The sequence below is a fragment of the Colius striatus genome, chromosome 2 (assembly GCF_028858725.1).
Source record: "Colius striatus isolate bColStr4 chromosome 2, bColStr4.1.hap1, whole genome shotgun sequence".
Taxonomy (NCBI): domain Eukaryota; kingdom Metazoa; phylum Chordata; class Aves; order Coliiformes; family Coliidae; genus Colius; species Colius striatus.
The window spans coordinates 22,857,035-22,875,139 of NC_084760.1; the positions used below are offsets into that span (position 1 = coordinate 22,857,035).

Sequence of the window (18,105 nt, forward strand, 5' to 3'; positions counted from 1 at the left end):
TTCCCACAATGTTAGTTTACTGCATGGAGTTTTACAATTAGGGCAAGACATAATGGTCTCCTACTTTGCAAAAAAAAAAATGTTTTCAGTCTCTTGCTCTCTGTAAAGCTAGCAGCCTACAAGAAACTAACAAGCTTTCCCTCATCTTTCCACCCTAGGTGGATCCCTGCTGTTCCAGCAAGTGCCCCTGGTTGAGATCGATGGGATGAAGATGGTGCAGACCAGAGCCATCCTCAGCTACATAGCAGGGAAATACAATCTCTATGGGAAAGACCTGAAGGAGAGAGCCCTGTACTGTAACACCTCCTTTCACTTAATGAGCAATCTGTTGTTTGATAGCACCACGTTACACGTAGCAAATTCGATCCTGTAAATTCAGTAGAAAGGCATGAGAAAGGCTAACACAATAAAAAGCAATGATTCCAGCCTTTGCTTAGATTTTAACCCCTGCTTCTGAACTGCTGCTGAACAGAAACAGGCTTATAGTCCTTTTAAAAACTATTTAGGTTTAGTTTTTGCTGTGAAAACAAGTGCTATGGTGATGACACAAAATTTCTATAAGTTGCCTTATTTAATTGGAAAACAGATGAAATAACTTCTGTGCTCTTTTATCCTCTCTTCCCAACACTAATAGGATTGACATGTATGTGGAAGGAATATTTGATCTGCTGCAAATGGTCTTGATGTTTCCTTTCTCTCCACCCGAAGAAAAGGAGAAAAATCTTGAATCAATGAAAGAGAAGGCAACTAGGAGGTACTTCCCAGTCTTTGAAAAGGTAAGTGACGATGGGGATGTGGCTATAAAACTTGTAGTTAAAATTATCAAAATGTTTCCCCAAAATACGAACATATTTGTAGTGCAGGTCACTCCCAGATCCTCAGCTTTCTTTGCTCTCTCAAAGAAGGGTAAATACAAAAAATTGGCTGTGGTATTTAAACATCTACAGAGCAGTATGTCCTCAGCTATGACCAAACATTTTCACTGAAGTAAAAGCAAGCACATATGATTTCTTTTTCCCTTGAGAGGATAGTTCCACACTTATATTTGTTTAGAGCACATCTCTCTGCTATACTTAACTTTAGTGGGAACATTTTTGTTGAAGAATGCAAAAATCTCTTGCAAAGAAATCAGGTGGAGCACAGTACTTTGGTAGAAGAATAGTCACATCTCACTTTTGAAAACAACAAACCAAACCCATATGACTCAGGCATCTGTCAACTCTTCTCACTTTTGCAACACTAATCAAGTTTTGCTAAAAGCTAAAGACCCTAGAAATTCTCATGACTGCGATAACTTATTCCCAAAGGCAGGGATTTTCTTTGGTCAGATATTGTAATTTTGCATTCCTAAGTTTGCTTCCTGGTATCAGCATTGGACATAACTTTAAATAGCTAAATAGTAAACTTGTAAATTCTCCAGGTTGTTTTTTAGTTCCTCCATTATCCCTATTTCTAATTCTAGGACTGTTAATAGTCTACTTAAAGCACATGTTTTTTGTCCCTGTTCTCAGTGCCTATCATCAGTCACCATTACTGAGTGACCAAAGTTTGTAGTCTGCGTACTACAGGAGCTCAGATATTTTTTTTTTTCTTTTCCCCAACAGTAAGTGGCTGAGGCTCACAGCTTCCAGCTGAAAACTCCACCCTGCAATTTCAGACACAATTGCTATTCAGCTCTACAGCTGTGCTGTGAGGTTTAGCTGCCAGGCATCAAATGTCCCATTCTCATCTGCAGCCTACATTCTCTTCTATTCTACAGGCTTTGAAACAACATGGCCAAGACTTTCTTGTGGGCGACAAATTCAGCTGGGCAGATGTTCAACTAATGCAAGGCATTTTAGAAGTGGAGGAGAAAATACCTGATGTTCTCTCGGGGTTTCCTCAGTTGCAGGTAACTTTGTTACTGAGCACACCTGTGTTCAGGAGCTATCCAGGAGATCTGCAAAGCTGCTGATAGGATGAGCTATGCATGGAGCTATTCAGAGACATCCTGAAGTGACTGTCTCTCCAAGCTATGTAAATCAGGACTGTGGGCTCTTCCAGGAACTGTCACTGTCCTATTTTTGCTTTTTAACATCAAGCACAAGAGGGAACTGATTTAGTTGATTTGTTGTAAGACACTGTGCTTCTGATTAACCCCATTCAGATATGCAAGTCCCTCTTTGACTGGTATATGCGTCCTCAACAGAAACAAATGTCATCCCAAGGGAATCACCGATATAAGCTGCCCTGTTATTATTTTCCTGATTCCTGACAGTAGATGCTATCTAATAACAGATAGCAAATGAAGTCTGTTTTACAGGTTGACATGCTAGAATAAGGTACAGCTTATACTAGTTGTACTGGCTAGTATTACAGTTTTAGGATCTCAGTAACCACTTATGTCTTCTATAGTATTAGAAACTCAAGCCTTAGCATTAAGTCAGTTTTCTTCAAGTAATCAACTCTACACAACTGAGGATGAATTCTCTGGTTTTGTGCCAAGTACAAAGTCTGAAACAAAGCACAAGTGAAATACTTTACTGTGAGACTTGACCAGAAATCTGAAGCCTCCAGGCATGCAGAATGCTACAGAGGGCAGTACATGGGCAATGCTGGGGCATGACCTGCAGCAGTCACAGTGGACCCAAGTATTCTGTGACTGGAAAAAAGCAGATAGTGTTCAGTAATTCTCCCATATGCCTGTAATCATGGTAATAAAGCAATGTAGGCACTAAAAACGAGCTGAGGATGCAAGGCTTCAAGTCATGCTGTTTTGTACTTAGCAACTGTTAATTGGAGGTGCGTGTTCAAGGGGTGCACTTTATTCCCATTAACAAAAGAAACAGTTCAGCATCAAAGTATCCTAGCTTTTCTACTTGGAACTGATGAGGAAAGGAGTTTTGATTATTTTTTAAAATCCCTTTTTAATTTTTAAATCTCAGCCCCGATAGTTTAAGCCCAAATCTACTGCAATAGAACAAAGTACTTCAGCCACAAAATGGGCAGTAATGTGTGTGAGGCTTTATCCCATATGCAATTTTGCAGCCTCAGGTAAATCTTGCCTCTAGTTCTCATCTTCTAGCAAGTTACCTAGACACCCTCTAGGCATGGGCACAGTTCTATTGAAGCCATGCCTTGAGTTATGGACAGATTGCTTCACTGCCAGAAGGGGAAAAGTTTATTAACTGGTATTTACTTATTTAAGAGTTTTTACTTTTCTTGCTCCTCCTTGTATTTCTCTCTTATCCTTCCAGTGCCTATAAGGAACAGGAAATTATGTTCATATACCTGCCAGTAAGAAATAGCTGTCACTCTGTGAAGCTCCTCTCCCTTGGTCCCATTGTTAGAAAAAGTTCTTGTGTATCCAAGGTTGCTCAGCTAACTGTGGGGGTCTCTAGCTGCTTGCAATCTGCATCAGTGAGTCCTTTCTGTCTGTACAACGAGATGTCTCAGGATCCTTGACTTGGAAGCCTTAACACAGGCATCTCTTGTCACTTGAGATGCCCAGCTCTTCCCTAATCCTAGTCCTAGTCCTTCCCTAACTCCAGCCACTGCTCCAGAAGGTAACAGGTCTCCTCAAGGGGCTGTGATATATTTGCCAGCCCTGTGTAGATATTTTGGCCACCGTAGGCTACAACACAGCATGAGAAGCATCTACTGGACAAGTGAGTTGGTGCCAAGGATGCCTCCAGCTATTTCACCTCTACAATCCTGGAAAAGCTGGGACAGAGGGACAAGAGTGGCCATGCAGATACAAACAGAGCTCAGATGCTTATAGGATGTAGTAAAAATGAAAAGCATGTTAACATATATCTCAGTTTGCTCATGTGATAGTTTGCACCATCAGAACCAGCAACAAAAAGAAAAAGGTCATGAGCCAGGTTAGTGTATTTATAACCTCAAAAATTGTCCCGTTGTGCTCGCAGATAGTGAATGTTTTGCCTTCAGTTTCTTTCAGGCAGCAGAGATTTAGATGTTGTCCGATCCAGCGCTGCCTTCATTGGTAAGAACAGGCTTTTTGCAGCAGCTGGGTCCTTCTGTTGGACAGAAGGAGACTGTAAATGGCACAAGACCTGAATGAATGTTAGGATCTCTTCTAGCAGCAGGGGAAAGCAGTCATTCTATGCAAGGAGCACTGTTAGCTACTGGAGTAGCTGGAATTTCTCTCTTACTCTGTTGCTTTTATTTTTTTAGGCTTTTAAAACAAAAATGAGTAATATGCCTACAATTAAGAAGTTCCTGCAGCCTGGCAGCCCAAGGAAACCCCCGGCAGATAAACATTATGTAGAAACTGTGTTGAAGATTTTTATGAAATGAATGCCTTGCTACCTTCAGTGAGACCCAAAATACTGGGGAGAAAAAAGCAAACCCAAGCCCCAAACCAAAGGAAGTAGGAAGCGCAGCAAATTAGTATCATTGTAGTTACAGCTAATGGTGAAAAACGCAAAATCAATAAAAGAAAACTGAAATAAAGCAGTCTGATTACTATGGCAATGTGACAGCAGATGTCTTTATTGATATAAAATGCTTGGCAAAACATGAAAATAGCCAGTCACGAGTGGTGTTCCCCAGGGCTCAGTGCTGGGGCCACTCCTGTTTAACATCTTAATTAATGATCTGGATGAGGGGATGGAGTGCACCTTTAGTAAGTTTGCAGATGACACCAAGCTGGGTGGAAGTGTTGATCTACAGAGAGATCTAAATAGGTTGGATGGCTGGGCCAAGGCCAGTGCCATTAGTTTCGATAAGACCAAGTGCCAGGTCCTGCACTTGGGCCACAACAACCCCCAGCAGTGCTACAGGCTTGGGGAAGAGTGGATGAAGCTGCCAGGCTGCTCCCTGGTAATGCTGATTGACAGCAGCTGAACAGGAGCCAGCCTTGGGCTCAGGTGGCCAAGAAGGACAATGGCATCCTGGCCTGGATCAGGAACAGTGTTGTCAGCAGGAGCAGGGAGGTGATCATTCCCCTGTACTCAGGTTTAGTGAGGCTGCACCTTGAATATTGTGTCCAGTTTTGGGCCCCTCTCTACAAGAAGGACATTGAGGTGCTGGAGAGGTTCCAGAGCTGGGCTACCACCTCAATGTGGAGACATGTCTCCTATGAGGAACAGCTGAGGGATCTGGGGCTGTTTAGTCTGGAGAAAAGGCGGCTCAGGGGAGACCTTATCACTCTCTACAACTACTTGAAAGGAAGTTGTAGTGAGATGTGGGTCGGCCTGTTCTCAATAGAACAAGGAGGAATGGCCTCAAGTTGTACCAGGGAAGGTTCAGGCTGGATATGAGGTGGAATTTCTTTCCTGAAAGGGTTGTCAGGCCAAGGCCGAGAACAGGCTGCCCAGGGAGGTGCTGGAGTCACCATCTCTGGAGGTGTTTAAGAGATGAGTAGATGTTGCACTTAGGGAAATAGTGGTTGATAGGGCTGGGACAAAGGCTGGACTTGATTTCCCAGCTCTTGCCTAGGAACCAGCTCTTACAATATTCCATTATTTTCTTCCTCTACCTTTTAAATGTGATTCTTCCAGGTGCCTTCAGAATCACATAATCACAGAATGGTAGGGATTGGAAGAGACCTCTAGGGATCATCTAGTCCAACTCCCCTGCTCAAGCAGATCCACTTAGATAAAATCTCACAGGAACACTTCCAGGCAGGTTTTGAAAATCTCCAGAGAAGGAGACTCCACACCCTCCCTGGGCAGCCTGTGCCAGGGCTCCCTCACCTGAACAGTAAAGAAGTTTTTCCTTAAGTGGAACTTCTTGTGTTTCAGCTTTTGTCCATTACCCCTTGTCCTGTCACTGGACACTACAGAAAAAAGTGCTGCCCCATCCTCTTGACAGACACCTTTAAAATGCTTGTAAGTATTAATGAGGACCCCTCAGTTTCCTCCAGGCCCCAGATTCCACAGCCTTCCCTCTTGAGTTCACTGCTCCCGGTGCATTGGAATTTGTGCACCTCTTCACATGATGAATGTTGTCAAAGGATGGAGAGACGAGAGCCACACACGTATACATCCACATACAAACTATTCAACTCTCTCTTATTGCCCAAAACTGTGGCACCACATCCGAAAGGCCTGCTGCATCTGGGCCCTGGTGTGGACTGACTGTGGGTGGGAGCCATCTGGGAGAGAGCAGTGGCCACAGACCAATGCAGACGACATCTTCCAGCGCCTGTGCCCTGGCACTGCTTCCTGTTTGGGGTTGTCTTTGGAGAACTCTGCAGGGTGGAAACTGAGCCGCAGCTGCCACTTTGCCCCACTTGGCGTGGGGTCACAGAGCAGCACAGGTTTCATGGCTATGACAGCTCACGTGCATTAAAGGTGTAACAAAGTCTAAATTTCTCTTATCAATCTCTCCTTGTGCAGATAAGTTCAGTAATCATTTAATGAGCTGTGATCGTTATATCTAATCTAAAAAGCTATTTAAGGTTTCTTGTAAAGTGACTTTGGACCAATTTAAGCAATGAAGAATGTGCCGTCCAAAAGACACCCAGGTCTGATGTCAGAGTCAACTCAGCCTGGAGGGAGAAATAGACCTGCATTGCTTTCACCCTGGATTCCTGCTCCAAATACTGAGCCTCTGGGCACTGTGTCAGCCATTGTGGCTGGTAGTGCCATGTTGCTCCACAAGACTGTAATTCCTGTTTGGTGGTGGCTACCAAACCTTCTAGGAGTCACAGAAGGTCTTGGAAAGCTCTCCTCTGAAGATGTTTCTCTAGGAAAGAGGAGGAAGGATCTGTGCTGGCCTGCCTCAGCTTTCCCAGGCCACACAAGGGCTCAGCCCTGTGTAAGGAAGGCTGGATTTTACATGACAAGTACCTGAACTCATTTCTTAACTGTCTGCAATGGTATACGGGAGATGCCCATGTAGCCGCAGAGCTGTGGTACATCCTGCCACCTTGTGTGGCAAAATACCAAAACACACTTCCATCCCAAAGGCTCCCCACCTCCAAGGGGCCACCAGTCCTCCTTGAGTCTGCGCTCTGAATTGTTTGTAAGCTTTACCTTTAAATGCGAGGCGAGAGAATTTCACACCAATTGTAATAAAGGTATTTATGGCTAAAGTCACTCAAATGCCACCTTGAAGGTAAAAGAGGTATAAAAACAGCTAGAGAAAGGAGGGATATTGGGGAAGACACCATCATGAACAAGTCAAGGGGAATTGACTCCAGGGATCAGCCAATGGTCTGAGCCTTTCTTCTCCCCATTTGGGAGGTCTTCGGTGAGACTTAAACTAAGCACTTCTGTGGGAAACTTAGAAATCTCCCTGGAGAGTTACTCTTTAACCTGTATGGCCGGGCTGGCTTGTCTATAACTTTGCACACTCTGTCATTCACATAGATATATTTTGCACGTGCTTTTTGCAGACATTTTTACAGAATCCAGAATCACCCACTGGGATGGATGGTGATCTCTAACTGCCCAAGTTGCATTTTGGGCTGGTGGTATTGATCCTCAGGAGAGAGGGGAACCACTAGAGATTAAAGCCTGAGGCTACTCTGATATGGCTGCAGCAGTTCAGAAAGTTGCCTGTACACAAGCTGTGCAGGAGAGGAATGAGTTAAGGTAGCCTCTGATGCTGGCACCTATTCACTTGGCACAATTAACCTCTCTCATTCACAGTCTCCCTGACTGCTTCAAGACATTCCTAGCAGATACTCAAGACCATATTAAAGCTGCTGGTGAGGAGGCTTCATTTTTACATGGAAGGGGATCCAGTACACTAGTTTTTGGTTTTACATCAGCCACTGGGGGAAACATAGTTGAAAGTCTTAAAAGATAGTTCAGTACACTTTCCCTTCTGGAGGAAATTCAAAGTGATAATGGCTCACACTTTACAGCTACAGGAGTACAAGTATGAGACAAAGAGTAAGGAATTTGGTGGGTATTCCACACTCATTATTATCCTCAGGCTAACAGCATTGTCAAATACATCAATGAATTCCTTAAGCATTTCACAAAACCTCATTTGCAACTTGCAAAATTGATAGATGCCATCTATCAATTGAATAACCGATGGAGCGGGGATAGCTGCCTAAAAGTGAAAGTCTTTTGTGTTTTGGCTAATACAATTGCCCTTCAAGTCCATACCAGACCAGGAGAACATCCTAGAGAATTTTACCCCAGATACCTACTCCTAAGGGAAGGTTGAAGGGACTGGCGTCATTGGAACTTGTACCTGCCTCAGTTGTAGACTGTGCATCAGCTGTAGCTCAAGGGTGTGGTGAGGGATTCCTTTTAATTACTTTTAAGTGTTAATGAGACTCTCAGTCTCCTCTTCTCCAGGCTGGCCAGCCCCAGTTCCCACACCTTTTCCTCATAAGACAGACATTCCAGTCCCCTGATCATCTTGGTGGCCCTGCACTGGACTCTCTCCAGCACTTCCCTGTCCCTCTTGAGCTGAGGAGCCCAGAACTGGACACAGGACTCCAGATGAGGCCTCACTAGGACAGAGGGGAAACAGAACTAGAGTGGAGAACTAGACTAGATATAGGTGTCTACAAAGTTAGGTGAGATGATGAGCCCAAGCAGGAGGGTGAGCGGCCAGTGCCGTGGCAGCGGCTTTCGCCTCAGCAAGGAGCGTCAGGGCCCCGCCGCGCAGCCCCAGAGCGTTTGTTGGGGCGTCAGTGGCCACTTGTTCCCTGCAAGGGAAAGGTTGTGTCTGGCTCTGGAGGGATCAGCAGGGAGCCTGGAGCTGCTGTTTGCAGCTCAAGTTTCAAAGTCCCTCAGAGTAAGTTGCTCTCAGCTCGTTCATACTCTCGTCTCAGCTTGGATGGTGGAAGGAGCACTTCTTTAATCCAAGCTTGGTCGGAGTCCCAGTGGAAACCGCACGCTGTTGAGCAATTCCAGCCCTGAGACAGGCTCAAGACTCAGCTCAGCTCGGTGCAGTCAAAAGCCAGTGCTGTAGGGGCACTCTTCTTGAGCCACCCTATTCGAGCTGTGTTGGAGGAAGAGAGTCCTGAGGGGATCAGCTTTGGGGCCCACATCTAGTTAGGAAGAAAGTTCAAGAGCTTGCAGCAGATTATGGGCTTGTTGTTAAAGTCACTGACTTGTTTATCACTCAAAGGCTTGTACCTGAATTTAGTTTGTGATTCTTTTTTTTCCCAGTCCATAAACTGATTAGTGTCAGCGACACTTTTCAAGTGTACTGAGCTTTTTCTGCTCCCTCTCTGCTAATGCACTAAGACAGAACAGTTTGTGTGGGCACTAGTTTCCCTTGCACGTACATTTTAAATATTGGCTCCCAATTACCATGGTTCTAGATATGTTTATATAGGAGGGAAAATTTAAAAAGTCTGATGACAAAACATTTGTGAATACTTTGCCAAGAAATCAGTGTCATGTCTGAAACAATCACAGTTTTACAAAATAAAATATTTATACTTTCTTGTTTTAAAGGAAGAGGTTGATGGAAAGAAGCTGGTGGGCAACAGCTGAGGTGAATATTCACTCTGAGTGATTAGGACATCATTGACATTTCCTCCAGATTTAACTCCTGAATGGCCAATCCTAGACGTTTTTCAGAGATCAAGAGCCCTCAGGCATGCAGGATACAACTGACACTTCTGTGCTGCCGTGAAGTTTTCGGCTCTTGGACTAAAAACCAGACTCGAAGTCTGAAAATCAGGCTTGAAGCCTGAAAAATGAACCAGACTCGAAGTCTGAAAACCAGGCTCAAAGCCTGAAACCAGGCTCGAAGCCTGAAAAATAAAACCAGACTCGAAGTCTGAAACCCAGGCTCGAAGCCTGAAAAACCAGCTCTAAGCCTACTTCATGCGGCGATCAACCCAGGGTCCGATTCTCAGCTGGGTGGGAAGAAATCAGTCCTACTCAATGTGAGTGACAGCAGAAATCTTCTCTTTATTGAGAGCAGGCTCTAACTTATATACACTGCAGCTTCAAAGCTAGCTCAGCAACAGCAGCTAACAGATTACATTTTCTTGTTCATCCTACTTGCGGTTTCTGCGATAAGCAAGCTCCCTCACATTTTCCCATCTTATTTTTCTCTGAAGTTATTTTCCACCTTGAGCTGTTAGCTCGTTAGCTGAAAACAGCCCGACCTTGAAGAAAAAGAAAGCGGCCTGCTGTCTACACGGCAGCTACTGCTTTAACCATGGCTCTGACTCTGGTCTTGATTGTGCATTAAATTCATATAACTAGAGCTCAGGCTGCCTTGCCCCAACAGGCCTAGCATTATACCCTGGGATCCATGTCCATGCTCCCTCATTTTTTCTCCACACTGTGGGATTTTCCTAAGTGCTTTACAAGCTCAGCGAAGTGACCTTCCTGAAAGTCCACTTAAGTTAGGAGAAAGACTGTATGGTATTTTTCACTTAAGCTTGTAACTGTGTTGAAGAGAACTTGCCCAAAATTATGATGGAAATCACAGATAGGGTAAGAAATGTCAGCATTGGCATAAATTGCCCTCTGAAGACTTGTACTTCTTTCCCCTACCCATAAGGGAAAGATGAAAGAACTGGCTTCTTCGGAACTTGTAACTGCCTCAAGTTGAAGCAGCATTCTTTTGAGTGACTGGATATCATCTGTAACTCGGTATATGGTGAGGGATTCCTTTTAACTACTTACAAGTGTTAATGAGATTCACTCCTCAGTTACCACAGCCTTTCCTCATAAGGAAGATCCCTCTGATTGTCTTGATGGCCCTGCGCTGGACTCTCTCCAGAAGTTCCCTGTGCCTCTTGAGCTGGGGAGCCCAGAACTGGACACAGGACTCCAGATGAGAACACCAGGGCAGAGGAGAACTAGAGAGAAGAATAGGGGAAGAAAATTAGAGAAGAGACAGCTAGAGACAGCTAGAGACATCTAGAGACAGCTAGACTCTCCTAGAGTTTATTTTGGCCAAACCAAGTAATGAATAATCCAGTCACACTATGCAAGAGTGAGTCTGCTTTTGTGAAACACTACCAGGCACACCTTGGTGCTCATGTCTGTGCAGGGAAAGCTTCAATCCTCTGCAGTATCCTGGATTTTGGATCATAAATAGTGTCTATCCAACAATGCTGGAAACACCATTTCCAGCAGCATGGTTTGATATTTAGAAAAACCTATGCTGTCAGCAAAAGTCAGCACAGCCAGAAAGCCAGAGGGGAAAGCAGTCATCTCTGAAGCAAGCAATTAGAACATTCTTAGGCAGCATTCTGTTTCATCATCAGAAACCAGAAGGTGCGCAGCTTGTGGCTCTACAATACCACCAAGAGTGGGCTTCTGCTGGCCCTGGCCCGAGGCCTGGGGCTGTGTGTAGTACCGCTGCAGGGCTGGCCATGCTGGCAGGGCACACACCACACAGTCAGGGTCAGCAAGGGCCGGCAGCTGCCCTGGAGCATACCCAGCAGCACATACACCTCTGTGTAGGCGCCTGAGCTCTGCCACAGGCTGTCAGAGGCTGGAGACAAGAACCTCCCAGAATGGCAGAAGGGGACAGCAGGAAGTAAGGCAGAAAAGAGCCCGAATCAGAAGGCAGAGGCCACAGGCTGTGCAGGCAGTGAGGAGGCACCTTCAGTGAAGCCTGGCTCTACTCACGTGCCGTACAGGTTAGAGTGTTCCATCTGGGGACGAGACACTTCCGAAAAGACAAGCTGTTGCAGTGAGGACCTTTTTGATGGCTTTCTGTGGCTGTAGCTCTGAATAGAGATTTTGTTGTCAGGCACGGACCACAGTGGTGTAACAGGCACCGGTGCTGGAGAGTGATGGGATGAAGATCATTCCCAGCTGCATGTGTAGTGTCAAAGTCCATCTACAGGAAGGACCTGAAGGAGGAACCCCCAGTTCTCATTTTGTGTTTCACAGAATGCAGTTCATACAATCTCCCTGTATAATACAAGAACATTGTCCCAGCCATGTTCGGGGTGATTCAGTAGATTTTGATACAGAACAGTGACCTTGCCTGCAGGTTACTCTGCAACAGCATTGACCAGTTTGATTACACAGGCAGGATGGTGCAAGGCAGTTTATGCTCTATGGACTGCTAAAACAAACTGAGTTATCAGGAGAAAGCAGCCAGGAGCACAGAGGGCAGCGTGTCTTCTGATGCCACTCTTCATTCACTGTCTCCTACAATTGTCTTTGCTGAGAGTTTTCCCCAGGTCAGATTCAAAGAAACTTTTTTGGCAGAAAGAGAAAAACACCTTCTATGTCCAAGAATTAATGTCATCAGAACCAAATGTCCTGAAAGAATATCTCCATCAGTAAGGAAGGGAAGGAGGCTTATGAAGGATTCAGGCTGAAGTAGCTGATGTGACTTATGTCAAGTGTCAATCTACTAACAGAGTCCAAAGACCATAAAATATGAAAATAAAATGTGGATTGCTGCCACAGCATTTTTTTAAACTGTGTGAGCTTTTCAGACATCAGATTCTTTTTAACTAGCAGGTTGCTAATGAATGAGAAGAGAAAGGCTGCAATTTTCTGCTGGCAAAGGTATTTGCAATGATCCTGAGTTCTCTTGAAACTTATCTGTGTACACAGTCATCACTAGCCAGCAGTTTATTTTCTGTAGGTGACTAAACAGACCAAATCAATTGGGTTTTGTTTTTTAATTTGTGTGAGCAATGGGAGTTTCCCATTGGTGGAGAAGTTTTTGCAGATCTCTTTGTAGGAGGGTAAGAGACCTTAATATCTCACAGCAAAGGTGCTGAGAGGTGGGAGTGAGCTACTCTGTGTACAAGGTAAGGTTTTGGGATTTTGGACACGACTAGGGAATGAGTGTACTTGAAACTAAGCCTAAACTAAGTTAAATTCCTAATCATCTGCTTTCTTTACCAATTTGATGATAGTCTTAGACTGCAAGTCATTGGTTTCAATCCAGACAACTTTGGATGGTGCTTTAGAAACAGTTTCTCTCTTGCTGGCTTTCCCGAGAGTTGCTGGAAGACACCTCAGCCCAGACCCTGGGCATCCTGCAGGTTTTAGTTTGATGGAGATGACAGGTTTGGGTTCAGCTTTCCTCTGAACTTAACTTGGAGCATGCTGGGACCAGAGGTCCTACTGCCCCTCTCTTTTGAAACCAGACACTCATAGTCTTGTTACTGTGGCTTCCCCAGTATTTCTTGTAACAAAAGCTCTACGGTAACAGCTTCAAGCACTTTGCAGACTCAGCCGAGAAATGAGCGCTTGTCTCCAAGCGTAAAGAGGAAATCCCAGTCTGAGGAAGGGATGCGTTTGGTATCAGGTGCTAGTGAGACCCGAGGGTGGGCGGGCAGGGGGCAGGCCGTCCGGCGCGGCCGGGGCCGGCAGCCTCAACGCCGCAGCGGCGAGGAGCGTGCGCCACAGGGCGGGGGCCACGGGAGTTGTCGGCGCCGCGGCCCGTGCGCAGGGTGCAGTCGGTAGGGCCGGCGGCCGTCGCGGCGTTCGGCGGCCCCGCGGGGATGGGAGGTGGGGAGGGCAGACGTCGGCCGGTCCCGGCTCGGGAGAAGGTGCGGCTTTTGCCGGGAAGGTGGTCCCCGGGCGGAGCTCCGCGCCGAGGCCGCGGGGCCCTGTGCCCCCCACTGCTGCCGCCCAGCACCGGCGGAGCCGCGGGAGCGCGATTCCCGCCGCGGGCAGCTGCGCAGGGCGGGCGACCCTCTCCTTTCCCTTCCCTCTCCCCTTCTCCTCCCCTCCCGGGCAGGGCAGGAGCGGCCCGCAGCCGCCGCGCCCAGGCGGGAGGGCGAGCGGCCAGCGCCGTGGTAGCGGCTTTCGCCTCAGCAAGGGGCGGCAGGGCCCCGCCGCGCAGCCCCAGAGCGTTTGTCGGGGCGTCAGTGGCCGCTCGTTCCCCGCAGCAGGGACCCGCGCCGGGGGGGCGGGGGGAGGTTGTGTCTGGTTCTGGAGAGATCAACAGGGAGCCTGGAGAGGAACTCTTCTTTGCAGCTCAAGTTTCAACGTCCCTCGGAGTAAGTTGCCTCAGAGTGATTCAGCAGATTTTGGTACAGCACAGTGACCTTGCCTGCGGGTTACTCTGCAACAGCATTAACCCATCTGATCACACAGGCAGGATGGTGCAAGGCAGTTTATGCTCTATGGACTGCTAAAGTCAACTGAGTTATCAGGAGAAAGCCACCAGGAGCACAGAGGGCAGCGTGTCTTCTGATGCCACTCTTCATTCACTGTCTCCTACAATTGTCTTTGCTGAGAGTTTTCCCCAGGTCAGATTCAAAGAAACTTTTTTGGCAGAAAGAGAAAAACACCTTCTATGTCCAAGAATTAATGTCATCAGAACCAAATGTCCTGAAAGAATATCTCCATCAGTAAGGAAGGGAAGGAGGCTTATGAAGGATTCAGGCTGAAGTAGCTGATGTGACTTATGTCAATCTACTAACAGAGTCCAAAGACCATAAAATATGAAAATAAAATGTGGATTGCTGCCACAGCATTTTTTTAAACTGTGTGAGCTTTTCAGACATCAGATTCTTTTTAACTAGCAGGCTGCTAAATGATGAGAAGAAAAAGCCTGCAATTTTCTGCTGGCAAAGGTATTTGCATTGATCCTGAGTTCTCTTGAAACTCATCTGTGTACACAGTCATCACTAGCCAGCAGTTTATTTTCTGTAGGTGACTAAACACACCTAATTGGTTTGGGTTGGTTTTTTTTTCTTTGTTTGTATAAGCAATAGGAGTTTCCCATTGGTGTTTGCAGATCTCTTTGTAGGAGGGGCAAGAGACCTTAATATCTCACAGCAAAGGTGCTGAGAGGTGGGAGTGAGCTACTCTGTGTACAAGGTAAGCTTTTGGGATTTTGGACATGCCTAGGGAATGAGTGTACTTGAAACTAAGCCTAAAGTAAGTTAAATTCCTAATCATCTGCTTCTAGGTGCACAGATTTAAGAAAAAGAAACACAGACCTCAGAAGTGTGGAATGTTTCCTCACAATCCTTTCTTTCTATTAAGCTTCCTCCTTGCTGCTGTTGGTGCTTCAGCTCCGTTGTTGACACAATGTCAATAACTGTCAGGCTCATCTAAACCAGGCACCATCTCTGTGTCTGCTGCTGTTGTGCATGCCCTGGTTCTGAATGCAGTGGATGGTAGGCTGTGCAGAAACTGTTGTTGCTTTAAATTCCAGCAGAGCTGGAACTGGACCAAGCAGGTATTGCACTTTGCCTGTGGTAAAGACAAATCTAATGCTACCAGAGGCAAAACTAAACCCCTTATCATCAGGCGCTTGCGTAAAGAAAGGAGAGGAGTGTGGAGTGTTGTAAATGAGGTCAAACGCTTTCAGTCGAGAAAAAAGTCCTCCCTGTTGCTTTAAAGGAGTATAATAGCTGCTGGAGAAAGCACAGCAGTTGCTGAGTTCATAACGTGTACCTGATGAAATGCTAAACTGAATCCTCTGTTAATGTAAAAATAAACTGAGCAGTGTATCTAGCACACTCTAATTTTTGGTCAGAAAAGAACACTTTGGCATACAAATGGGTTTTGTTCTCAGACATGGGCCAGTTGCACTCCATATAGAGTTCTGTTTAACTAAACTAGTCCTGTTAAGTAAACTTTTCTGCACATAGAAATGACATCTTAAGGTGAAATGATACAGTGCAGTCTCTCTATCTGGTCATCTACTTTCTTTACCAATTTGATGATAGTCTTAGACTGCAAGTCCTTGGTTTCAAACCAGACTACTTTAGAACCAGTTGGAGACTCACCAGCAGCATTCTGAATCTTCATTTTGCATAAATTCTTTCTGTATTACAGATAGCAGGAACTCGGGCACGTGGAAACATGTCTGGGAAGCCCATCCTGCACTACTGCGATGCACGAGGCCGAATGGAATCAATACGCTGGCTACTAGCAGCAGTGGGAGTTGAGGTTTGCCTGGTTTTTTATACTAAGAGCGTATGGCAAATATGTGTTTGTATTGTTCCTTGTAAGAATTGTGACTGTCTAGGAGTTTGAAGTTCTTCTTTCAGTGCATTGGTGACCAAGCCAACAATGGCCAGTAGCTTACTCTAGTGAAACAACGAATTTAACACCACAGCAGCAGAACTTGGCATCTTCTGACCATGGGGGTTGAGCACTTTCCATTCTGAAGGCCTTTAGTTAAATCCCAATGTTGAAAATAGAAAAAAACCTATTATGCCTACTGCAATACAGCTTACCCCTGAAGGTACTGCATGTTCTGAAATACAGAGCAGGTGAATTTACCTCTAATGGCTTCTGATGCTAAACCAGAGAGGGAGTGTGGGGATCTGAGTGTTTCAAGAGCCGTGAGTGTTTGTAATGGTGATGGGCAAAGTGCCAGAAAGCTGCACGGGGCACACGATCTCTTCTTTTCGTCCTTCCTTTTGCCAGCTTACAGCAAAGGAGCTACACCACAGTTGTGCTGCTGCAGTGTGAATTTAGCCGTCCTCCTCTCTCCCTGCACCGTCTCTTGCCAGCACTGACCACGGGAGTGGCATGGTCACCATTTGCTCAGCAGACAGGTGTTTGTGCCCCTTGGTCCACTCATCTTTAGCCAAAACGTTACCTGTACAACAACATGAATCACGTGTGGGAGGGAAAGGGAGAGGATGTGACTGAGGCAAAATACAGTTTTAAAGATACTGCTTCCAAATCTGATAGCCTTTGTAAAAAACGCAGTTGCCCAAAACACAACTCTTTGCGCTCATTGTCTCATGCAAAGCAGAAGCTAAAACATGCAGTGACAACACAACTTTTCTCCTGCACTTCCTGCAGTTTGAAGAACGCTTGCTGCAAACAAAGGATGATCTGATGAAGTTGCGGAAGAGTAAGTTTCTCTCATTTTTTAATAATTAGATGATAATCATTTGTCTGAGAACACCTCAGAAGTCTTCCGTCTCCTAAAGTCTAGACTGGATTGTACATGAGGTATAACGGCTGCACACTGCAGTGTGGTAGATCACATCATTCACCCCGTTGCATCGGTCTTCACTGGATCACAGAAGGGCTGAGGTCAGAAGGGACCTCTCCAGATGGTCTCCTCCACCTCTCCTGCTCAGGCAAGCCACCTAGAGCCAGTTGCTCAGGTCAGTGTCTTCAAGGATGGAGACTCCCCAGTCTCTCTGGACAACCCAGGCCTGCGTTTGGTCACTCCCACAATAAAAAAGCCTTTCCTACAACAATGCTGTTTTTTGGTCATCATAGAAGCATAGAATGGTAGACCATCTTGAAATTCATTAGCCTTTTAGGTGGCCTGCAAAGTGGTTGGTTTATAATCTGTATGAAAGCAGAGTCCCAGATTTCCGAGTTTAACCTGTACCTCGGCTGCGTTCCCGTTTCTCAAGGCAACCGCTCACCTTGCTGACTTCAGCTTCCATCTTGATGAATGTGATGGTCACATTTCCTCCAAACCAAGTGGCATCTCTGTGCTCTTTCAGTTCACTTGGCCTTTCAAAGAAGTCTGACCTAGGGCTAGCATTCACCATCCCGCTCTCCCTTAGGAGCGATGATGGGGCAGAAGCCCCTGCCACCTGCCAGCTGTCAAAAAGTATTTGGAGGCAGGAGCATAAATGAAAATGTGCCCTTATTAGCAGACAGTTTCTCTGCATGATTGCCTTTACAGTGGATACAAGGGCAGGTGTAGCTGATCGGTTGAGTCAAAAATATGACTGATAGAATCATAGAATGGTAGGAGTTGGAAGAGACCTTTAGAGATCATCTAGTCCAACCCCTGCTGCAGAAGCGGGTCCTCCTAGATCAGGTCGCATAGGAACATGTCCAGGTGGGTCTTGAACACCTCCAAGGAAGGAGACTCCACAACTCCTCTGGGCAGCCTGTGCCAGTGCTCTGTCACCTGAACAGTGAAATAGTTTTTTCTTATATTGAAGTGGAACTTTTTGTGTTCCATCTTCATCCCATTACCCCTTGTCCTGTTGCTGGCTACTATAGACAAAAGGGATGTCCCAACCTCCTGACACCCACCCTTTAGCTATTTGTAAATGTTAATAAGATCATACTGTGACTCACTTCTCTGATCGGTTCCTTGAGGTATTTTGACTCCTTCCTTGCCAGAACAAGGCTGCTGCAGCCTACTAAGTGATGTACACAGCTTGAGTCTTACACCAAGCGATAACTGGCTCTTGCAGGAATGTCATGAAACCCGGCCATTGTTCACACCTGTGCAGATGTTGCCATCATATAAAGTCGGTACAGCAGTCACAAAGATATTGCATGCGTTTGTATT

At 45.8% G+C, this 18,105-nt stretch overlaps 1 protein-coding gene across 15 annotated transcripts in view; it reads left to right on the plus strand.

Moving 5' to 3' along the window:
* LOC104552909 (glutathione S-transferase) overlaps positions 1–18,105 on the plus strand; it is a 37,544-nt gene that overhangs the window by 16,738 nt on the left and 2,701 nt on the right. For 2 of the 15 annotated variants that reach the window (XM_061989680.1, XM_061989681.1), the window contains exons 4-8: positions 159–291; positions 635–776; positions 1,760–1,891; positions 15,657–15,770; positions 16,638–16,689. In XM_061989680.1, the coding sequence (XP_061845664.1) occupies positions 159–291; positions 635–776; positions 1,760–1,891; positions 15,657–15,770; positions 16,638–16,689 (573 nt within the window). The other 13 variants (XM_010195347.2, XM_061989685.1, XM_061989688.1 and 10 more) reach the window with 13 other exon arrangements.